Consider the following 24579-nt stretch of genomic DNA (forward strand, 5'->3'; position numbering starts at 1 on the left):
ATCTCTTGTTAGAGAATGAGACGGTCTTAAATTTCTTACTCAGGTTTTAGCTGTGTCAGAAGCAGTGGATATTCTTAGATTTTCAACAGCATTTATATCTGGATATCTTTGGGATAATTTGTTGTGTTCTGATCCAGAAAGTTGATTATGTGTTCCTTTTACCATTTCTGAAAGATGTGATTCACATAAGAGTTATTAAAAAACGAGGAGAGTGTTATCTGATTCTTATTTACTATTTCATTGCAGTTTTACAAGTGTGTGCGTGTGTGTGTGTGTATGGAAGTTCAGAATGCTCTGGCTAAATTCTAGGATGAAAACAGGAAGTAGTGACTATATTTAAGTGTTTTCTTATTTGAGGGATTAAAACCCATGTTTTGGAGTTTGTTTTGGTCATCACTCCCAATTTAAATGGCATTGTTGTTTTCTGGTGGCCAGAGCAGCTTGTGAAGACCAATAACTTGTGTTAAACTTGTATGTGAGGCCATTTCAGATGGTATTCTTAACTCTTAAGATGTCCCTGGGTGGCATTCAGCATACTCTTTGGCCTATCTGATTGACTCCATAATTCCACTCCTAGGTATATACTTAAGAGAAATGAAGCCTTTTGGGCAGAAAAAAGAAAAACAAAACATGTAAATTTGGGGATTACTGAGATTTTAGTAAAGATGGCTTCCTATTTAATGTTTGTATCCAGTATCAAAAGAAAAACCTAATATAATGTTTGTGACAACACTACCCACAGTTGGTTGTCAGCAGGTGGAAGCAAGCTGAATGTCCATCAGCTGATGAATGCAGAAACAAAATACAGGCCTGCCTCAGTTTATTGTGCTTTACTTTATTACACTTCACGGATACTTGCGCGTGTGCTTGTATGTGTTTTAAACAAATTGAAGGTTTGTGGCAATCCCGCATGTTGACTAATGTGTCAGTGTCATTCTCTTGACATTAGTTGCTCACTCCATGTCTCTGTGTCACATTTTGGTAATTCTCACAATATTTCAGACTTTATATTTGTTATGGTTGGGAGTCTTTGTTACTATTGTAATTGGTTCTGGCATTTTTTAGCAGTAAAGTATTTTAAAATTAAGGTCTGTACTAAAGAATGTAAAATTAAGGCGTAGTACAGTGTAAACATGGGGTTCCTGGTGGCTCAGGCGGTAATTCAGTTTATTGTGGTGGTCTGGCATCAAACCTGCAGTATTTCTGAGATATTCTTCTTTGCTATATCCATACAATGAAAATTATATAGCCACAAAGAGGAATGAAGCACTGATACATGTTATAACACAGATGAACCTTGAAATCTTCATGCTTTGTGAGAAAAGCCAGTACAGAAAGACTGTATATCGTATGATTCCTTCCGTATGAAATGTCCAGAATAGGTAGATCCATAGAGTCAGAAAATAGATGACTGGTTGCCTGGGGCTTCCCTGGTGGCTCAGACGGTAAAGCGTCTGCCCGCAATGCGGGAGACCCGGGTTCAATTCCTGAGTCGGGAAGATCCCCTGGAGAAGGAAATGGCAATCCACTCCAGGACTCTTGCCTGGAAAATCTCATGGACGGAGGAGCCTGATAGGCTACAGTCCATGGGGTCGCAAAGAGTCGGACACGACTGAGCGACTTCACTTCACTGCCTGGGGCTGATGTGTGTAGGCAGTTGGACGGGGGAGAGTGATGGTGACTGCTAATAGGCATGAGATTTCTCTTGGGGGCGAGGAAAATGTTTTAGAATTAGATAGTTGTGATGGTTGCAAAACTCTATGAACATACCAGAACCCAGTGAATTGTACACTTTAAATGGGCAAAGTGTATAGTATGTGAATTATATTAGGATTTTTAGAAGTTGGTGGGATGGGTATGGAAAGAAGCATGTTAGTGTCATTTCTGATGTCTGGTTCTCAAATGGCTAATGTCAGGGTTCACCTGACTGATGGGATTCAAGAATTACAACCTGGACCGCAAGAGACCAGAGTTCTGCTGCTGCTGCTGCTGCTGCTAAGTTGCTTCAGTCATGTTCGACTCTGTGCGACCCCAGAGACGGCAGCCCACCAGGCTCCCCCATAACCAAATAAATTGTGCCACCTTGCACAAATTCATCCACATTGGCAGGGAACTTCATTTCCTCTTCTATAGACTGAGGAAACGCGATCTCAAGATCATTAAGTCCCTTCTGGGTTTTAGTACTTGCAAACTTTGATGGCATTACTAACATACAAGCTTATTTCACCGTTTTCCATTCCCAGAGAATGAAGGGTGATGTTGGGAAATGAGCAGTGGGAAAAACAGCATATCCTTTTTCATAACAAAAGGATTGAGGATGTCTGGAGAAGGGTGAAAGAAAGAAAAAGAACTTGGCTTAGTCTCTTTGAGCTGCTATAACAAAAATGCCATAGATTCAGTGACTTAACAGAATTTTTTTCTCACAGTTCTGGAGTCCAGACCAGCAGAGTCTAGTGAGTGTCTAGAGGCAGTGTCTTGGAGAAGGAAATGGCAGCCCACTCCAGTACTCTTGCCTGGAGAATCCTGTGGATGGAGCAGCCTGGTGGGCTGCTGTCCAGAGGGTGGCACAGAGTCAGACATGACAGAGGCGACTTAGCATGCATGCATGCATTGAAGAAGGAAATGGCAACCCACTCCAATGTTCTTGCCTGGGGATTCCCAGGGACGGAGGAGCCTGGTGGGCTGCCGTCTATGGGGTCTCATGGAGTCGGACGCGACTGAAATGACTTAACAGCAGCAGAGTCACTGTCTAGTGAGAGCCCCTGGAGTATTTTTATAAGGTCCCTTATCCCATTCACGAGGGTTCCACCCTCATGACCTAATCACCTCCCAAAGGCCCCACCTCCAGATACCATCACACTGGGGGGTTAGGTTTCAACATAGGAGTTTGGGAGGTGGAGGTACACAGACATTCAGCCGATAGCAGAGCTTTAGGTTTAAAAAAACAAATATGGTTTTTTAGACTGTTAGGCAAGGGCACGAATGTCAGGGTAATTCATATTAGTGATCCAGGCCAGGAATTGACAATAATTTACCCATGTACCCCTCGGCCTCTCTGTCATGGCATTCTCAGCTCTCAGTCATTCCTCAGTTTTCTGTCCCTCATCACCATTTGTTTTTACCAATAGGAGCATCGTCTCTGGGACCCCGCCCCCCCTAGACTCCTTCTGTCCTTAGGCTGGCTTGCCTGACTTGACTTACCTGTTATTTGTTTTATTTATTTATTTTTGGCCAAGGGGCCTGTGGGATCTTAATTCCCCCACCAGGGATGGAACCCGCACCCCCTGCAGTGGAAGCACAGAGTCTTAACCACTGGACTGCCAGGGAAGTCCCTGACTTACCTGTACTTCGTAGTGGGAGGCAGCTGTGCAGATCCACAGCAGCACCCATTCATGGCTCTGAGAGGAAGCAAGGAGTGTACAAGCTTTTTCTGAAAAGTCATCAAAGTGGAGGTTTTCAGGAAATAAGGCTTGTGTGCGCGAGCCATCCCAGAGGAGTGTTTTCAGGACATCTCTCATCGAGGAGGCTCATTCCGCTCAGAAATGCTGGCAGCATGTAGGCTTTCCATACCTTCTTTAGCAAGGCATTAACTCAGTATCCAAATCAGGGTCCTTGAAAATTGTAAAACCGTTCTGAACTTGTTCTTACCAGTGTAGAACGTTTGTATTGTGTTTGTGTTACATGTAGGGTACAGCTATGGCAAGTGACATTTGGTCCTGGCAGTTTTAGAATGAGAAATAGTTACTGTTTGCTCCAGCTTCTTCCCTTCTCTGTCCTTTTTCTTCATGGTTTTGGTTTCTGTTTTGTTTCCCTTGTGGTTCAGCTGGTAAAGAATCCACCTGCAATGCAGGAGACCTGGGTTCCATCCCTGGGTTGGGAAGATCCCCTGGAGAAGGGAAAGGCTACCCACTCCAGTATTCTGGCCTGGAAAATTCCATGGACTGTATAGTCCATGGGGTCAACTGAGTGACTTTCAAATTGTATTTAATTTGTTTAGGGGTCTTGTCCTTGCTGAGTCTTGCCTTGTTGCTTGTTCTCTTTGGGGAGAGATGAGCGACTTTTGCATGGGCACTGTAAAATGAATAAATGAGAAAACTTATGCAATTTTGTTTTCCAGAAACTTTGGTTATTTTGGTCTTAGATATTACCCAGGTTTTCTTCCATTTCATTTCCCCGGAGAACTTCAGACAGCAGTGGTGTTTTTCCTGATGTGTTCTTCTTCTAAAGGCATGTGGTTTGAGAGATTACTCCACTTCAGGATCTTATTTTTGCTTCCTTCTTGGATGTTTCAGATCGATTTCCTTCACTAAGATCGGGTTGCCTTGAGAGAAATAAAGAACAATCTGAAGTGCAGATAGCAGAGTGTCTCTCCCCAAATGAGAAAGTAGGTGTTTGAAGAAGTAAGCCCACTTTGAGAAATAAACCTTATTTTCATGTTTACTTAACTCTTCTCTCTTAAATCTTCTGGGATTAATATTTTTGGTAATATGAATCAGCCGTTTGATGTGCTTTTGAAAGGAAAAAACAGCACTCTGGTCAGTTGTATCTCTGGTATGGACACCACACTCAGGTGAGAGGAAGAGGAATGTTTTGTTGAAGCAAAAAAATCATCTAAGGATTTAAATGTATACGAAAGAAGCCAGTTTTCCCTAATGAATTGCCCCATTGATCTCTCTCTGAACACATCTAGAACTTTTTGTGAAGCTCTTGAGTTGTAGCCTCAGACAACTGTTGACCTTACCCTTGTGACATTAAGATGTTATGTGTTGGTTGTGTTGCTTCCTCTGAAAAGGAAACATTTGGGGTAACAGATTTTTCTAGATAATTATTCTTTTACAGATCAAACAAACTTATAAAATGTTCTAAACATCTCTGTGAAAATATCTTGGAAATATTTATTCTCTTGCCTAATTAAATAGAATGATAAAAAATCATAATGAACTAGTTAAAGAAGACCCAGGGCCATCATGAAAATCATTTAATAAATGATTCTCTAACGTGGTCCTGTCCTTAGGGCTTTTTGAAGGACGGGAAACTCTTTGCCCCTAAGCTAAATGGCCCCATACTGTTCTGCCTCTGTTGCTTCTGCCTCCCTTTTCAGCCATCACTTGAGCTGTCATTGATTTGGGTTCGCTCTTTGTCCTTTTTCACCCAAGGCAGAACTGAATGTCTAGAAATCAGACAGCAGCAGCAGAGTGGGTTAAATAGGCAACTGGAATATTTGTGTGCAAAATAAAGGCTATGTCCCAGAGGGTGGCTCCAATATTCTACAGTAAATTGCACAGACTTTGTCCCTGTACCCCACCTCCACCCCCCGTTGTTGTTGTTAAGGTCAGGCTTCTCTTGCTCATTGGATTGTCTCAGAAGTTGAAGCAATGTGTAAGTGAGAGGTTGCTATGCTTCTGGGCTTGTTTATTGAATGAGTTTAATATATGAGGAGTCAATAAAAAGAATAGTCTTAAAGCCTCTTTTAAAACTTTGTAATTCTGCTTATCTCTTTTGTATCTTTTAAGGTTCAGTGGCAGTATATGGGAGCACGGGTATACGATATTGCTTTCTGTTAGCACCCTCCGTAAATTGTATATTCAGGGTCCCATTTATTCAAATGCGTATTCTCCTTGCCTCACCAACCCGGCAAGCTCTGGTTTATTAGATGAACAGGAGTTTTCTCCTTTGCCAAAATATTTGGTGTTCTGTCTCTTCCATAGGGTTTATTTTTGTAAATATGCAGTGATTTCACCTTTATCATAAAATTGGCCAGCCTACTTGATTTGGAGATGAGCCCTACTGGTTTTTACTTCCCAGGGTCCCCTTCGGAACCCTTCTTATGAACAGGAATTGCATTGACAAGCACCAGTTTCTCGGGCAGCGGCTGTTTGTAAAGATGGCCTACACATGTTGGTCAAAACAGTTTCACCCTTGAGTTACTTCAAAACTGACTGGTGGATACCATCTGGTCCCAGTGATTTATCTACTCCTGGTTTGTGATTAGATGCATAGCATCGTGTTTACCACTATTTGATCTAGTACCTCTGACCTGCCGAGTTCAGTGTTCTGGTTTGGTAATGCGAACCTCCAAGACAAAGAATTCATTCAGTCTCTCGACCCGTCTCCTTTTTAGCTCTGTGACTGTGATTAAGTGAGTCCTTGGATGCTCTAAATGGCTTCCTCCCTTTGATAGAGAGAAAGAGCCTCTTACTGTGTTGACTTGGCAATCTCTTGCAAGTTGCTCCTGCCTAATTTTGATTTTGTGTCTTAACCTGCATGCCTTTTGGGCTTTTCTTTATACCCAGTCTGGGATTAGCTTTTTATTTCATCAAAGATACCTTCACTTGTTTTTCACTCTGGCCTTTTAGCTGTGCTGAAGTTTCTCTCTTCTCTCTCTGTCCCCAGCTCTCTTTCAAAATATAAGTGCTTGGGAGCACTTATCTCTGAAGTAACAGGTAAAGGACTCTTCCCCTCACCCCCGATTTTCAAACTAGTCTCCAGATATCTTGCATGCTGTTTACTTTTTGAACCCTTTTTTCCCTCCCTCAATGATGCCTGGTTTGTCATAGCTTCTTACTCTAAAATGGGGGGCGGGGGGTGGAAATCCATGCATTGTGTTTTGCACTTTTCTTTTCCTCCCCCAGGGAGTTGCTGAATTGCACAGGGCCATGCTCCCCATTACATACTCTCTATCCTGTTCCTCAGTGCCTGAGTTCTGTATACCACTCAGGATCAAGGCCAGGGCATCTCAGGCCCTTGTTCTCCCCTCCCTCCCTGCACACCACCCCCCCCCCAACTCCATAAAAACACTTGTTCAGGAAGCATTTTTTGTCTCTCCAAACTTTGCCTACACATCCTGGCAAGTAAGTATTATGGTGATTAATTTTCCTTTTCTCACTCATGTCCATAAATCTTAGGCACAATTGTGAGGCGTAATGGAGGGAAATCTATGGTCCCAGTCTAAAACCTGGTAGAAGAAGACCTGTTTGACAGAAATAGCAAAGAAATAAAGCAAGTAGAAGGAGGTGATCAGGTGATAAACTGACAGACGCTCTGAGGTCAATATACTCTCATCAGCAACATCAAAAAATCAGCACTTAAATGCACCACAATTGTGCAGGGAGCTGTCATTTCAATCTTTGTTCTCCCTTCCTTTGATGTGATAGGGAACGAATTCCCTTCATCTCAGGGTGAGTGGTTTTTTTTTCTGGTTTTTATTTGACACACATTTATTCTTAGATATTCTAAATTTCTGAATCATCCACCTTTATCTTATAGAGCAGAGTGTTCTTTCAACAAAATGATTGGCTAGTAAGAAAGAATTGATCATTTGTCAGCATAGTGCAGTTAACATGGTACGTAGTCAAGACATGTGTATGCTTTTTTTAAAGTAAGATGCTTATTTAAGTAAGTAAATAGGAGTGTCTTATTTCAACCTTTTGTATTTGTGAGTGCAGGAGTCTTAGAATGCAAATGCTTCATACTTTACATGTAAGAATACTTAGATATTGATGCAGAGTTGATTCCTCAAAATATTAGCTAGGCTCTTGCTGGTATTTCACCCTTTTGACTTGAAATAACCACAGCTTCATGTGAATCAACCTTTCTTCTTCTTATTATTTTTAATCTCCCAAAAGTATAACAGAGTCATTTTAAAACTAAAGAAAAGGTTCTCTAACCTGTAATCCCAAAGTGATATTGCTGTAGCCTGAATTTTTACCAAGGGACAGTCTGTGTTTTGGCTAAATAAAGCTAAATTGCTGTTTTTTTCCTGTAATTTTTAGAAATAATGGTTCCTAAGCCTAATAATAGTACCTGTAGTAGTAGTAGCAGCAGTAATAATCACAACAGGAAAATACTCTTCCTTTAATTAAATATAGTTGAACCCCAAGGCATAGAAAGGATCCCCCTTCTGAGAAATATACAGCCATTCCTTGGGGTGGGGGGTTTATGGTTACAAGATCCCCCAGGAAACCAAAATCCACAACACATTCTAGCACATCGTTCCATATGCTTTAACTCATCTGTAGATTATTTATAATACCTAACACAATGTAAATATTCTATAAATCGTTGCTGGACATTGAGTGGGCTTCAGCTATTGAAATGGGCTTTCCTCACTACGTTGAAATCGATTCCAGAATATGATTGAAAATCTTGAACTGTGGCAATGCAGAAACTGAAGCTCCAATACTTCGGCCACCTGATGTGAAGAGCTGACCCATTGGAAAACACCCTGATGCTGGGAAAGATTGAGGGCAGGAGAGAAGGGGGCAACAGAGGATGAGATGGTTGGATGGCATCACCAACTCAATGGACATGGGTTTGGGCAAGCTCTGGGAGATGGTGAAGGACAGGGAAGCCTGGCGTGCTGCAGTCCTTGGGGTTGCAAAGAGTCGGACATGACTTAGCGAATGAAGAACAACAATACATGTGCTTCTGTAACATTAGCTGTAGTTTGGGATCACGCTACCTTGACTCAGAACGTAAGGTTAAATAGATTTTATTTTTCAAGTGAAAAGTAAAAATAAAATCTTTCAAGTGCACAATTTATGGTTCAATGAGAAGGGACAAAGAAAGCTATTTTCTGTTCATTATTTCTAGTTACCAATACTCATTTAAGTACACTAAAATGTTTTCTAATTCAAACAGATAAGTGCAGTGTTATCTTTAAAAGAGGTGGACATTTAATGTCATTTGGCATTTGTTTTCATCCTCAAAGACAGTTTTAAAAATTGCCTCTCGGGTTCCTATGGGATCCGGAAAAACTATGAACTTGCACAAATATATGTGTGTCTGCAAGGAGAAGGTTACTTTAGTTTTATTTTCCTTTGAAGTACCTTTAAGTATATTCTTAAAATATGTCCTGAACCACATACAGTTGTTCGTTCTTCACATAGGATAAAACATCTTCAAGGAGAGGAGCCAAAAGCAAGTATATTAAAGTGACGTACTCTTTTCTGGCAGAAAGTCCCAGTATGAAACTGGGTCCTTGAATTTTCCAAAGGAGACTGTATTTATTGCCCTTCTTTTCTAAGAGGAGCCATTTTAATAATTTTGCTATCACTTCAAAGACTTTTCACAATAATTATAGTCAGTAATTGCAGTAGTAATGCAGTATGCCATCTGCAGGCTCTGTGTAATGGAAACTAAAGAGAAAAACATGTCCCTCTGCTTGATGGGAGTTGCCGTGAACTTGAGGCCCTGGTGCCAGATTGCCACTAGCATCAGCTTTAGGTGGCCCTCCCAGTCCTCAGCCCTGGGTCCTCTAGCAGTTTCCTTTTCTTTGTCTTTCCCTGGACCCATTTCTCTTTAGTTCTTACTGTCTCTCTCTCCCTCCCCCTGCCACCAGCACCTCCCCCATCCCCCTAAGCTGATAGGTCACCTTCTCAGACTGGAGGAGTAATTGGAACTTCTTTAGGACAGGTATTTGACCAGATCATTTGCTTTATGAGTGAGTAGTTGGCCCATGGCCCCAAAGATTTATGGAAAGCAAGTTGGATATTGAAATAATGAAACAGATGCTTACGCTCCCATTGCTCCAAGCCGTGGAAAGCTGTTTGATGATTTGAATTTGTGAACATCAGGCCTCCAGACTGTGTCCTGGCCAGATTCAGGTTCTGATGCTCTGGTGGCTCTCTTAGGTCCTGTGACAGTGGCTCCAATGGCAGCTCTAGGGCAAGAACCTTCCTATCTTCTTTGAGGCTCAAACCAGAACGGCCTCTCTCCTTTTATCCCCACCCAAAGCAAAAAATGGGAACAGGAAACCCCTTTATACCTAGTTTTCTGACAGTTCTACAGGAAACAGGGCCAGGCCACCTCCAATATACTAGTTGCTTTCTGGAACATTCATATCTATCTCTGTGGCCTTGGATCTGGCAGGCCTATATCTGAGGATGGTCAGGAATTGAATAGGCCTGTGGGGACTTGAACACAGAGCAAACGACTGGTTTTTCTCTTTTCCTTGTCACTTGCTGGCAAGGGCAATCACTTTTCCATCTTCTTCTGTAAGGAAGTAAATTTTTGTTTGTGTCATAAATAAGTAATCACGTTAATCCGTTAATTTAGTGCCCAAGATCTGCCCTTATTTTTCCCTTCTCTGTGATACTTAAACCAGAGGAAAATGGTAGGTGACTGGCATGGCAGCCCAGCCGAAAAATTTCCTAATTGATTCCTTACATTTTAAGTACCTTTTTATTGGAGTTTCAGAGCCCGGAACAAACAGGGATTTTTCCTAGCATAGTAGAAAGAAACTGTGTACTATCTCAGTTCCTTTGCTGTTTGGTGCATCAGTCACTTGAGGGCATAGAAGCTCCTCTCCTGAGACCACAGCAGCAAAACTTGAATGGGGTGTCATACCAGTGATTTACTGACTGTTGGATATTAAGTTTAGGGAAGTTCATCATCAAGGATCAGGTTTAGATTCACAGACTTTTCAAAAATCAAAGCATGAACATTGTCTGAAAGATGGGGTTTTAAAATTAATTTGAGTGGTTAGTGACCTGATTTGGCAAGCCGAATAGCTAAAGCATTTGTGTGAAGCTTTTCCTTTGTGGATTTTGCTTTATTGACCAAGAAAGGCAGCAGAACTATATCCTTAAGGAATTTGCTCATTGCAAGATTTTGCTTTGAATCTAAACTAATACCTTCTGTTACTGTTGAGGACTCAAAAAAAATGGCCACAGCATATCTGGCAATGTATTATATATGAGTATGTAACTTTCTCCCAGCTTGTCCAAAGGACCTACTATAAGGCACATCTCTTGAAGCCTCAGTGTAAGATGCATGAGTTGTGGTGGATTTACCTGGGATAGAATCACCTCTTCTCCTGTCTTTTGAACTTGAGTTGTTTCGAGATAAGATCAGAAGACCACAGAGATCTTTTGGGGAGGGGATGGAGGAGTGGAGTAATTCAGAATATACAGTAAGAGGGAGAGAGAAAAAGCCTATAGAACAGCAATAAAGTCCACGTCAGATTATCTTGTCATTTTCAAGAGGGTGGAGCCCAAGCATTTTGCCTTCTCTGCACTGAGTGGCATCTAGCATGTAAGACACACTGGGTAAAAATACTAGATTAAGCACCCCAAATTTTTTGTGTTGCCAAATTTGGCCAAAAGTTAGTTTTAGAGAAGTGAATTAATACTTCGATATAGACTTGGGAAAAATTTTAGGACAGGGTTTCATCTCTTGAGGTGGACTGGTTGAAGTAGTAAACACACTGAATTTTCTAATTCTAATGAACAAACAAAATATAATTGATCAACAAGTCTGAGCCTAAAGGAGAGATTCTGAAAAGTGAGATTGGGGAATTGGATGGTATCGAGGAGACAGTCATTAGAATAAATAGGGAGATGGCCATTAAATCCCAGTTAGACCTGGGATGCCTCACTTATAAAGACAAGCAGGTAGAAGATATAGTAAAGAATGGGACCATGGAAAGTTAAGCAAATTTAGTCTTCTAGGAAGGCCAAGATCATTTCTATAAGTGGAGTCTCTGCTTGACTAATGACCTTGTGTTTTACCAGAGACTAAAGCATATGTGGATGAAGGGAAACCAGTGAACTTGATCTATCTAGGCTTTCAAAAAGCTTCTCCTGGGGTTGCACGGCAAGCCAAGGCAACGTAAAGTAACTGGCATCACCATACAATTGTGAGACTGTTTCACCAACTACTACGTTTGGCTTAGAGGCAGGATGCAGAGGGTGAGGGATAATAAGTCAAGTCTCTGTATAGCTACATTAAAGTGGCATTCTCTCCAAAATTAGGATGGAGAAAATTTTGCGTAAAACTCTAGTAAATGGCCTAGGAAAGGAAGTGTACTTTACTTTTGGCAACAAAATGGTAATGAATTCTAGGGTCTGTCCCAGGGGTGGCAGGCCCAGGTGTTAGGATACTAGATAATGGTGAAGAGAGCTTTTTTGAGGGTTGGGGAAAACCCTCAAAACGAGGGCTCTGCCTTTCTTCCATCTGTCTGTGCTAAGATGTGCTGAGGCTGAGTTTTTCTCTCATGTTATAAAAATGAACCCCTATTGAACTGTGGTCCATGGACCTGGGCATCTGTAGTGTTGTTCAGTCGCTCAGGCATGTCTGACTCTTTGCGACCCCATGGACTGCAGCTTGCCAGGCTTCCCTGTCCATCACCATCTCCTGGAGCTTGCTCAAACTCGTGTCCATTGAGTCGGTGATGCTATCCAACCGTCTCATCCTCTGTCAGCCCCTTCTCCTCCTGTCCTCAATCTTTTCCAGCATCAGGGTCTTTTCCAATGAGTTGGCTCTGGAGCTTCAGCATCAGTCTTTCCAATGAATATTCAGGGTTGATTTCCTTTAGCATTGATGGGTTTGATCTCCTTGCTGTCCAAGAGACTCTCAAGAGTCTTCTCCAGTATCACAGTCTGAAAGCATCAATTCTGTATTAGGGTAACCTGTAACTTACTGTGACCCTTAACAAGAATTTTGTGGAAGTGGATTTTAAGGGTTGTAATGAAGTGCAAACTAATGAATTTCATTGATATCTGGCTAGAATTTTCAATTTATTTATTTATTTATTTGCCTGCATCAGGTCTTAGTTCTGGCATGTGGGATCAATTTTCCTGGCCAGGGATTGAACCTGGCCCCCCTTCACTGGGGAGAGTCTCCTGGCTAGAATTTTAAAGACTGGTTCATGTGGCTTGAAATCTGTTGTTAGAGAATCATTTTTCTTTATGTGAGTCAGTGAACTTTGTTATCATTCAAAGTAAAAGCATTCTAAATAGCCATTTGGAGAAATATCTTTGGGAGAATTTCTAATGAATGACCATGTTCTTTAGGTATATTTTCACTAGAAAGTAGATTCACTGAAAACCTATTCTCACACTATTCTGGAGAGAGGAATTTTAGGTATGTCTTGAAAGGGGGTGAGTAAAGAGAAGCTTAGGAGGGTTTTTATTTTTCTAGTTACCAAAGCTGAAAAGAAGCATGGAAAAAAAGAGAGAAAATAATGTTAAAAATATTCATGACCCACACAACCTGTGACATGTCTATAAAACAAAAGGTATTAATATTTGTATTAGATCAAGTGTCTGGTATTGATAAGCCTCCCCACCAACTACATTTTAAAAATAAACTTTTAATTTGTATTGGGGTATAGCTGATCAGGGTTTCCCAGGTGGCTCTAGTGGTAAAGAATCCACCTGCCAGTGCAGGAGACAAAAGAGACATGGGTTCAATCCTGGGTCCAGAAGATCCCTGGAGGAGAGCATGGCAACCCACTCCAGTATTCTTGCCTGGAGAATCCCACGGACAGAGGAGCCTGGCGGGCTACACAGTCCATAGTGTCACACAGAGTTGTATACGACTGAAGTGACTTAGCGTGTGCATGCGCACACACACACAGCTGATCAACAAACAATGTTGTGATAGTTTCAGGTGAACAGTGAAGGGACTCAGCCATATATATACATGTATCCATTCTCCTCCAAACCCCCTTCCTATCCAGGCTGCCACATAACATTGAGTGCTATACAGTAGGTAATTGTTGGTTATCCATTTTACATATAGCAGTGTGTACCTGTCCATCCCAAACTGCCTAACTATCCATTCCCCCCATCTTTCCCGCCAGCAACCATAAGTTCAGTCTCTAAGTCTGAGTCTTTCTGTTTTGTAAGTAAGTTCATTTGTATCATTTCTTTTTAGATCCCACCATATAAGGGATGCCCACCAACTGCATTTTTCTCCTACACATGGAATAAAGTTGGTACCCACATGTTGACCCTTTCTCATCTTGCTGTGAAACCTCAATGGCTGTGGCAGATTATTTTAGAATGAGGCTCTTGGGGGTTTCTTTAGAGATGAGTGGGAAATAATAAGGAAAATAGCTCCCTATTAGAAGTGTGGCGTTCAATCAGTCCCTGGGAGGAGGGGGAAAGGAACATAGCCAGTGTTTTTTCTGAGGATGCCTTCTTCCTTGCCTTTCTCTGAGGTCTGATGTGCTTGCCTGCAGGAGACTGCTCACAGAGACCATCTTAAGACTTACACTAGGGGTGCAGAGAAAGGACAAAATGCTGGTGGCCAGCATGGCCCCATCCTGAGAATCCCATCCTGAGACTCCTCTGAGCCTGGTCTTAGAGATGTGTGAGACCTTTGAACTGTCTTAGAAATGGCCCTCCTGAGGCCTTGGTCTACCAGGAATTCGGACACATGGCGTGGGTACATAGGTTCCAGAAAGAAGTACCATTGGGCACCAAAGAAAAAAATGTTCTAGCCAGTAGTGTTTCCTCTCTAGGCTACTTTTTATTTGTAGTTGAATATGAAATAGACATATTTGGTCTCAGGCATTCTGTTAAATGATGAGCCCAATGGAAATCATAGATTAGTATTTGCAAGAAACTCTGAAATGATGCTACCCTCGGTATGTGCACCTGACTTATTGACATGAAAGTTCTTTGTTACTTGCAAAACGAGTGAGAGACCTTCTTTTCCTGCCTCCTGCTCCCCCTCCCCTGATCCAAGATCCCCAATACATTTCAGTGAGCCTTTTATTAGACGACTGTTTATGTGGTATTTACTGGATCCTCAGAATTGTTGAAGAGATTTGGGTTAATTGCCAGTATTATTATTCCTGTTGAGTCCTAGATCTGGATGAAGTGGTTGGAAATGTGCAAAATAGATGCAGTCACTCTGGCTGCTCTAAAGTAATGGTAACATAAGGTCAAAGTATGCATTTCAGGCCATTCACTCAGTTTGGTTGATGTGCCTTACTTTAGTAAACCTTTGGTACAGTTAAAATGGGGTTTTAAGATTGTCGGATAAAACCTTAGGTTCATAATTTGCTTATCAGTATAAAGCAATAAAAAGCCCTGCTTGATTTCAATCTGGAGTGGGTTTTAAAGCTGTTGCAAGCTCCCTGAAATGAAGTGTGGAGTTTGAAAGTAGCAACCCTAAGTCTTCCAACTACACTTACATGAAGTATTCTTAGAAAAATATAATAAAACTGACGTTTGAAATGTATGTGTTTCTGATTGGCCTTCTAGAGTACCTTGCAGGATTAGTGGACCTAAAAATAATTGGCAGCTAAGCCCTCCAGAGCTATATTTTGGCAAGGTTTTGCAAAATGCTCACTAGCTGCATTTCTTCTACTGATTGGTAGGTGATCTCAAATCATACATCTCCATAATGACTATAATTTATGTGCTTTATTATTAAGGTTTAGGCCAAGTGACTTCAGGCTTTGGATGTGCACAGCACTTTACTTGCAGTCATTTCACTGCTGCTTTGCAAGGGAGGAAGGATGGATTAATATATACATTCCCCCACCCCCCTGGGATTATTAAAACCTTTAGAGATTTTGTTTCTTTGTTCCCATGAAGCAGAGCATTGTATATTCCTCCTGGGGTTCTTAGGTAGCCTGGAGGGGCTGGAGTTATACAGCAACCTGTGTTTTAGCTCACTTTGTGGCTCCATGAATTTAGATCAAGAAAGTGAACAGAAACTATTTTGGTAACCCTTGAGACCAATGGCTAGGAATTGTTTACTTCAGAACAAATAAAAATTAGGAAAAGAGTAAAGTAGCAATTGAGGGATTAGGAAAATTACCCCAGCAAATAATAGCTTGATGTGATTCCCCAATATTAGGATTAAATCAAGTGTTTGATGTAATACTGATGAAAGGCAACTCCCCCACATATTTGTCCTTTTTACTTTGAAAACTGAAGCTTGCTTTTTTTTTAAAAAAAAAAAAAAACTTTATCCTAGAAGTGTTAGATTTACAGAATTTGGGAAGATAGAGCCCAGAGTTTTCCTGTACCCCACATCCAGTTTCTCCCATTATTAACACCGTATGTTTCTGTGGTACCTTGACATAATTGATAAACCAATATTGATGCATTATTAACAAGCAGCACATTTTTTACATTAATGGTTTCATTGAGATATGATTTATTACCCAAACAATTCACCCGTTTAAAGTATACAATGGCTTTTAATATACTCACAGAATTGTGTTTATCACCAACATCAATTAGAACATTTTCATTATCCCAGAGAGAAATCATACCTTTAAGCTTTAACCCCTTCCTTACTTCTCACCCCTGACCGCCACCATCCCACCTCAGCTCCATGCAACCACTTTCTGTCTCTATAGATTGACCTAGGCTGGACATTTCATGTAAATGGCATCATACAATATATGGACTTTTGCAAGTGGCTCATTCACTTAATATAGTATTTTCAAGAGTTCACCATATTGAAACACATTTCAGAACTTCTTTCCTTCTTGTGGCTGAATAATATTTCATTGTTCAGATACATCCCATTGTGTTTATCCATCCGTTGTTGGACATTTGGCAATTATGAATAATGCTGCTTTTAACATTTGCATGTAAGTCTTTGTATTATTGCACTGTATTCATAATGCTTCCTTCTTTACAAAGGGCTCAGCCTCCAGGGGGTAAGTGATTTTTCCTAGAGCTTACAGTGAATCATGTAGGTCTGAGATTCAAACCCATATTTCCAACTCCCTATATCAGTCTTCTTATCCCCAGACTACCATTAGACCTGAAGAATGAAAGACTCAGATAGTATCAAGTATTTGGAAGTTTTTAAAATTCACTTCTTTAAAACTGCTTTTCAAGAGCTAAGTTTTCATAAGCCTCACCAAGGAGGTGGAAAGAATTATACACTGAGAAATATAAAACATTAGTAAAGGAAACTGAAGATGATTCAAAGAATTGGAAAGATATTCCATGCTCTCGGATTTAAAAAATTAATGTTGTTAAACTGGCCAAAAAGCGATCTATAGATTTAATGCAATCACTATCAAATTACCCATGAAATTTTTCACAGAACTAGAACAAATAATCTTAAAATTTATATGGAAGCACAAAAGATCCAGAATTGCCAGTGGAATTCTGAGGAAAATGCACAAAGCAGGAGGCATAACCCTTTCAGACTTCAGACAATTCTGCAAAGCTACACCTATCAAAACAGTGTGGTATTGGCACAAAAGCAGACATCTAGATCAGTGGAACAGAATAGAGAGCCCGGAAATAAACCCACACACTTAGAGACAATTAATCTTCAACAAGGGAGGCAAGAATACACAGTGGGGAAAAGATTCTCTTCGGTGGTGCTGGGGAAGTTGGGCAGTACCTTGTAAATCAGTGAAGCTAGAATACACTCTTACAATATACACAAAAATGACAAGATACCATAAAACGCCTGTAAGAAAGTATAGGCAAAAGACTGTCATAAATTGTGCCATTGTTAGATCACTCGACCAAGGCAATAGAAATAAAGAAAAAATAAACACACGGGATCTAATCAAATTTACAAGCTTTTGCACAGCAAAAGAAACCATAAACAAAACAAAAAGACAACCTACAGACTGGGATGTAATATTTGCAAATGATGCAACCTACAAGGGCCTAATTTTCAAAATATACAAATAGCTCCCACAATTCAATAACAAAACCCCCAAACAACCAAAGTTTTTTAAAAATGGACACAATACCTAAATAGACATTTCTTCAAAGAAGACATACAGATGGCCAGTATGTACATGAAAAGGTAGTCCACATTGCTAATTATTGGGTAAATGCAAATCAAAATTACAATGAGGTCTCACCCCACACCAGTCAGAATGGCCATCATCAAAAAATCTACAAACAATAAATGCTGGAGAGGGTGTGGAGAAAAGGGAACCCTCCTACACTATTGGTGGGAATGTAAATTGTTACAGCTACTATGGAGAATAGTATGAGGGTTCCTCAAAAAACTAAAAAAACTACCATATAACCCAGCACACCTACTCCTGGGCATATATTCAGAAAAGATTAAAAACTCCTAAAATGATACATGCACCCCAATGTTTATTGCACCATTATTTACAATAGCCAAGACATGGAAGCAAAGTGAGCATCAATAGACTGTTGGTTTAAGAAGTTGTGGTATTTATATATAATGAAATATTACTCAGCCATTAAAAAGAATGAAGCAATGCCATTAGCCACAAATGGACCTAGAGATTAATACACTAAGCCAGAAAGAGAGAGTTAAATACCATATGATGTCACTTATATGTGGAGTCTTAATACAGTACACATGAACGTATCTGTGAAACAAAAAGAGACCCAGATGGACAACAAACTTGTTGTATTCAAGGGGGAAGGAAGGACTGGGAATTTGGGATTAGCAGATGTGAACTATTACATGTAAAATGGATAAATAACAAGGTTGTTCCCTATGTTGCACGGGGAACTATACTCGGTGTCCTGTGATAAATTATAATGGAAAAGAATATACATGTATGTTTGAGTGTGTGTGTGTGTGTAACTGAGTCACTTTGCTCAATAGCAGAAATTAAAAAGAACATTGTAAACTAACCATACTTCAATAAAATTAATAAAGCAAAAACCCAGAAACAAAGCTGAGTTTTCTCCAAAGTCCTTTCTGCTTGAAAGGCTTTTGCAAAATCAGAACCTCTTACCTTGGCAGTTTTTCTAAGGACTTTCCAGTCAGTTCTTCTCAAATGCTCCTCACTGCAGTGCTCACCCTTAGGGTGCAGTTTGTATATTTGTTATTTACCAAAGGCATTTGGTTTGCATTTTGAGTAAAATCAGTTGGGCATCAGAGAATGTCTGACTTCAAATTGTGCCGGCACAGGCAAGCCTGAGTTTTCTGCATTGTGTCCCATACACTGGCTGCTGTTTCCTCCATTTAGGACTCTGACAGAGGAATCCTGAATAGACTTATTCTGTCTCCTACAGGTATAGAAAGCTGACACCCTAGTAGTAATTACAAGTATTCCTGTATAACCATCTCCCTTCAAATGTGTGAGAATCTGAGAGACCTTTTCTTGCCTTCTAGTTGGAGTTCAAAATGAAATTATAATTAGCAGTAGTTAGGTTTGTAGTAAATAGGCTGGGAGCTGGCTAATGAAACTAACCATCATTTTTAACACTTTAACATAACATTTGGGTTATGAGTAATTAGAAGTAAATGGACGTTAGCTGCACCTTGTCTGTACATCAGAGCCAGCTTTGGTGGGAGGAGTAAATGAAATAAAATGAGAAAGCCCAGTTCTGCAGATTGCCCACTGCAGAGCCGTGTTAAAGGATGGACTGGATTCCTCATATTCAATGCCTACTTCTTTAACCATTGATTTGAAGTGCTACAGGAAAAAAAAAAAAAAGAGCCAATCCACACTCGGCAGGACTGAGTAGTAATTTATTGTGATTGTCTTTGTTCAGCTTTGAAAAACGAAGGCATTGATATTAGGACTAAGGAGAAATTACATCGAGCTGGTGTGATTGAAAAAAGTTTGGCTCTTTCGAGTGATTTTTTTGTTTTTAATGCTGCAGAGTTAGGCTTTAAAAGCACGCTTCATTGACTCTCATCCAAGCCTCTGAGGACAAGGCTAAGGGACCTTTTTTCTTTTGAGGGCCACTGACCCACAAAGAAAAAAACCTAATCAAGGGCCATGTACAAAAAGCAACTTAATTTAGGTGCTTCCTTAGAAATCCGTAAAGCCTTCAATACACCTGCTTTTGAACTTAAGAACAGGGAACTCTCAACAAGTATAACAAATACAAAAAGTCCTTTAGTTTCTCATTATGTGCTGTTAAAAGAGGCGGAGTGGGTTAAGAGAGAATAGGATGAGAAGAGTGAAAAGGGGTGAAAAGGTAAGGGACCCGAAGAAGGCTATGAAGAACGCAGCCAGGGTCCCAGAAGCAGGAGGTTGAGTTAGGGATGTAGAGGAGGCAAATGACGGTTGTAGAGCATAACCATGTTTACTTGAACTGTTGGGTTCTAATGCTTCAGGCTTTGAAGCTAGAATTCTTCAGAAAGGGCATGTGTCAGAAGCTCCTCGCATGCCCTCACCCCCAGCAGTGGCTGTTGTCTACCTGTCCCACATTGGATCCTTTGTGCCTGTACTCTGCTCTTTCAGCCTAAAGACCAAATTGTGACATCGTTCTTAAATGAGAAGTACATAGGATCACCAAGTTTAGAGGAAATCTCCAGAAACAAAAGGCATTTCTCATTCAGACCCAGCGTTTTAGAAGCAATCTCCAACAAAGTGGAATGTCTTTCCATCGATACGTATGGCCTGGCTTTGAATCATAGAAATCATTTTTTGGTGTTAAAGTAGAACTATTTATGTTTTAAAAATCAAACGAGTTGCTTGAGTTCTTACCAGTGTGCAGGGCCGTAATTTCTTCTTCAGATGCACCAAGACTTGTCCCTTGTCCTCCCTTTGAACTTCTCATCAGCCAAAACTGGTTATGGCACCAAATCCGTAGTAGCCCAAGTATGGTTTGGGATTTAATTCACAAGTATGTCTTGGACAGGGCTTCTGGCAAGAATGTCACATTACATTTTCAAGTAACACTTTTTAGAAATGCAGACAGATTACGTGGTGTAGTCAGGGCTCAAATGAGCAGAAGTGGCTCTGTGATGATTTTTAGCCTGTGAAAATCTTAAAAAGTAGCTACTCTCTTATTATAATTCATTTATGTAGTTTTGTACATCCTAAGTTCTCATTGTATTTCAGTTCATTTTCTATGTGGGGTATGAGTGTGATATGGATTTCTTTTTAAACACAGTTACAGCAAGTACTGTAACTTGTACTTGCTGTAGTAGTTGGGGACCTTCGCATTATTTTTTGCGTGAAGATTGTGTTGAGGGAGGAATCCTCCACCCTGAAACCAGGAGACAACTGGGTATCTCTTTGCTAATTAGATGTCTCAGTACCAAAAGACCTGCTGTGAACTTGATAAGCCAGTGAGGAGGCAGTTTTGTTTTTTGGTTGTAACAAGGTGTTTCCAGAAAACTGGGCTTCTTCCACGAATGAGATCTAAGATGTTCGGCAACCTCACAGCTCTAAACTCTTTCACATCCTTCCTTAGCCCCCACCCCACCCCATCCCCACCCCCAAAGATTTCAAAGTGGCAAAAGAAGCATTTTTTAGTTTGTGGATGAGGAAGTTATTTGAAGATTGTTTCCCTTCTCCTTTTCTTTAAATAGCCCTTTACTGCTGCAAACCCATTTTTGTCTGGCAGTAACACTCCCCCTACTTTTTAATTGCCAGGAAGGAAGAATGATCAGGAATATATCTGATTATGTAATTATTTGCATCTGTGCAGTTGACAACACTAGTGTTAGTCAAATAAATTGCCAACATCATGTTATCTGAAGTCTGCCCCTGCCAAAAGGCTACTTTGCCATCTGTCCGAGGTGAAGACTTATTTCTTCTAAGCACCCACAGCCAAGAAGCAGCAGTGGTCGGCTCCTGGCCCAGTTCATGTCCACGATTAGTGTTGTTACACAGATTTTACTCTTCATTCCTCATCCCTTGATTTATTAGTCACACTTAACCATTGAAAGGTTCATATGTCTTCAGCATATGCCTTCCTGAGTTCCTGAGACCTTAGATCTTTTCAGAACCCTTTTGTCTATCATGGAACATGAGCTGCAACAACAGGAGGAACAGTGAAGGTAGATCCTTGTAAACATCAGTAGAAAATTATACAAGGGTACCTATACTAAACAATTAATATTGGCAGAACTAATGTGATGGTACCTGGTAGGATTTTTTTTGAGTGGTGCTGTATCTCTTGGTCATTATAAGAGAAAGGCATGGTCTGTTCGAAGGGTAAATTTTGGTCTGTGACAGAGGAGGAACAAGGCGGGAGTGAAGTTTGGGGTTTATAAAAAAGAAGCTTTCTAGACTCTGATGTCAAAACCACAAACAGAATACTTTTGGTGTAGGGGAGGCAGATGGTTTGTGCATTGAGCTGCTATGGAGTGAATGTGTCTTGGACATTTTCCTTGACTCTGAGCTACCTGAAGATTATGTTTCTTGAGAGCCATTAGTCTATTTGGATGAATGAGTGACTATACCACACACAGTCATAAAGTCAATCTTCTAGTGTCTTAACACCTGTACAGAAAATGCTGGACAAGAAAATCTTGACATCTGGGCTTTTGCACAAATATCACAGACAGAGATAAAGCCAAGCATGGGCACCTAAATCAACCTCTTCCCTCTTGAACTTGATGACTTATGGTGGAGATTGATTGTCGTTCATTTTGTCTTCTAGGTGATCATTTGAAAATCTGTCTCCAGGGTTATACCTGCTGCTCTCAAGAGATGGAGGAGAAGTACAGCCTCCAAAGTAAGGAGGATTTCAAAAGTGTGGTCAGTGAACAGTGCAATCATTTACAAGCTGTCTTTGCCTCCCGCTACAAGAAGTTTGATGGTATGTATTAGAACTTTGGTCTCAGTAAGTGTAGTCATTTGCTTAGTTATTTATTTTTCGCCGTGTTGCTTGTAGGATCTTATTTCCCTGACCAGGCATTGAACCTGGACCACGGCAGCAAAGTGCTGAGTCCTAACCACTGGATGGCCAGGGAACTCCCTTGAATTCATTTTATACCTTTTAGTCAAGTCACATCCATGAGCTGCCAGTGAAATTTGTACAGTTGCTTCTCCCTGAGCGCCCTTCTCTCAGTGCTCGTTTTCTCTCAAGATGCTCTCCTTCCTGGATCCCAGGGGCAAGTGAGCCTTACAGCTTTAGTGCTAGAATCCTTCCAGATACACTAGGATCTGTGTGGAATGGTAGCCATTATGGAAATATGGTCACAAGAAGCCAAGGAAGAGATTGAAGTAGTTTAAATGCTTTCGTTTATTTTCTTGGGTGAACACACAATAGTGTTGTTGACGCAAGTCACTTAAAAAAAAGCTTTCTAATAAAAAACAGGCATTTGAAAACTTAGCCAAAATAGCCATAGATATTCTGCAGATGCTGGACTTCAAATTTAATTTCAAAATGGCTCCCCCAAAGCCAACCAGAATTCCTAGAAACCCTGTAGAACACAGGAATAAAGCTCAGCTCTCGAGTGTCCATCCAGCGGCGACCCAAGAGATAGCTCCTGGGCTCTAGTCTTCAGTATACTGGGCTCCATCCAGAGCCTCATTTTACCTGGAGCTTCAGTAGCTCAGATGGTAAAGAATCTGCCTGCAGTGCAGGAGACCTGGGTTTGATCCCTGGGTTGGGAAATCCCCTGGAGTAGGACATGGCAGCCCACTCCAGTGTTCTGCCTGGAGAATCCCCATAGACAGAGGAGCCCGGTAGGCTGTAGTCCATGGGGTCGCAAAGAGCTGGACACGACTGAGTGACTAACACTTTCAGTTTCACACTTGGTCTATCTATGTGACACTTGATCTTAGCCAAAAGGCCAAGAAGCAATGGTCTATCCATGTTAAAGTCACAAATGAACCCATTTCATAATGTCCCCTGTGCCAAATACGGATTCTCAGATGCACACTTCATCTTTTCAGAGTGAAGAAATAGCCAATCTGAGTTAGATGAGACTTCAACATATCTGAAGCAATGTAATAGATAACAGACTTTCAAAACTAGAGTTATGTGGTCCCAAACACCTCAGGCTTCCTTTCTCTGGTGCTGTTCACTCAATCTGAAGATTGTTGTGAAGTAGATTTAATTTTAATAGAAATGATTTCCTTTGTGCCTGTTGTAAAGGCCATTCTAATTACATAGTACCTTTGAAGCATGCTTTTCCTGACATTCTGTGTGGTGAAGAAGTACAAGGCAAATTTTCAAGATGTGAAATGTCTTTGAGCATTTCTGCAAAGGGCTCATTACCATGGTGAGAAGTGGGACTAAATTAGATTTGATCTAGCTGATAAGGCAGCCCCCAGTTAGAACAGGTTGTATTTCAAATGCTGGCTTTGAGATTCGTTATTTGAAACTGATAACTGATTTAATAAGTGTTAGTAGGTTCCCAGGCTACATGACAAATGGATAATTAAACTGTAATGTAGGTGAACTAAATTTTTCTATGTACCAATTTTTGTGCCCACTTTCCCCAACACTTTCTATGAGGAATTATGCTTAGTCTGTATCTCCTTTCTCTAAATAGATGGAAATAATTTATATATTTCTGTATCCTGTTGACACCACGTGAAGATGAGTGTTATTGGCAAAAGACATCATTAGACCACCTGTGTCTCCTGGTCACTAAATTTATCAGTATGATCATTGAAAAGAATGGTATTCCCTTGACTATGGCATTTCCCATTCAAGACAACAACTGAGAAAAACTTAGGAAGATAGTCAGATGGTCATCTTTCAAAACATGAGATGCTGATAATTAAAAATTACTACTTGGGGGTTTACTAATGGGACTTAAAAGGGAAAATTCCAGCTCTTTAGCAGTGGCTAGAAAAGGCAATGGCACCCCACTCCAGTACTCTTGCCTGGAAAATCCCAGGGATGGAGGAGCCTGGTAGGCTGCAGTCCATGGGGTCGCTAAGAGTCGGACACGACTGAGTGACTTCACATTCACTTTTCACTTTCATGCATTGGAGAAGGAAATGGCAACCCACTCCAGTGTTCTTGCCTGGAGAATCCCAGGGACGGGGGAGCCTGGTGGGCTGCCGTCTATGGGGTCGCACAGAGTCGGACACGACTGAAGGGACTTAGCAGCAGCAGCAGCCTGTTTGTAGCCTGCTGGAGTGGAGATGAGGCTGTTAACTTCCAAGGTCACCACCTCCAGATCACCCCATTTCTTATTAGACATGTGTCCTCCTGCTGT

General features: G+C 40.9%; 1 protein-coding gene across 1 annotated transcript in view; it reads left to right on the forward strand.

Annotated features, from left to right (window-relative positions):
• The window catches only part of GPC4 (glypican 4), a 110198-nt gene that overhangs the window by 51399 nt on the left and 34220 nt on the right, over positions 1-24579 (forward strand). The window contains exon 2 of the mRNA XM_005906521.3: positions 22062-22220. Within this exon, the coding sequence (XP_005906583.2) occupies positions 22062-22220 (159 nt within the window). The remainder of the gene's footprint in view (positions 1-22061; positions 22221-24579) is intronic.

This window comes from Bos mutus, chromosome X (genome assembly GCF_027580195.1).
Source record: "Bos mutus isolate GX-2022 chromosome X, NWIPB_WYAK_1.1, whole genome shotgun sequence".
NCBI lineage: Eukaryota > Metazoa > Chordata > Mammalia > Artiodactyla > Bovidae > Bos > Bos mutus.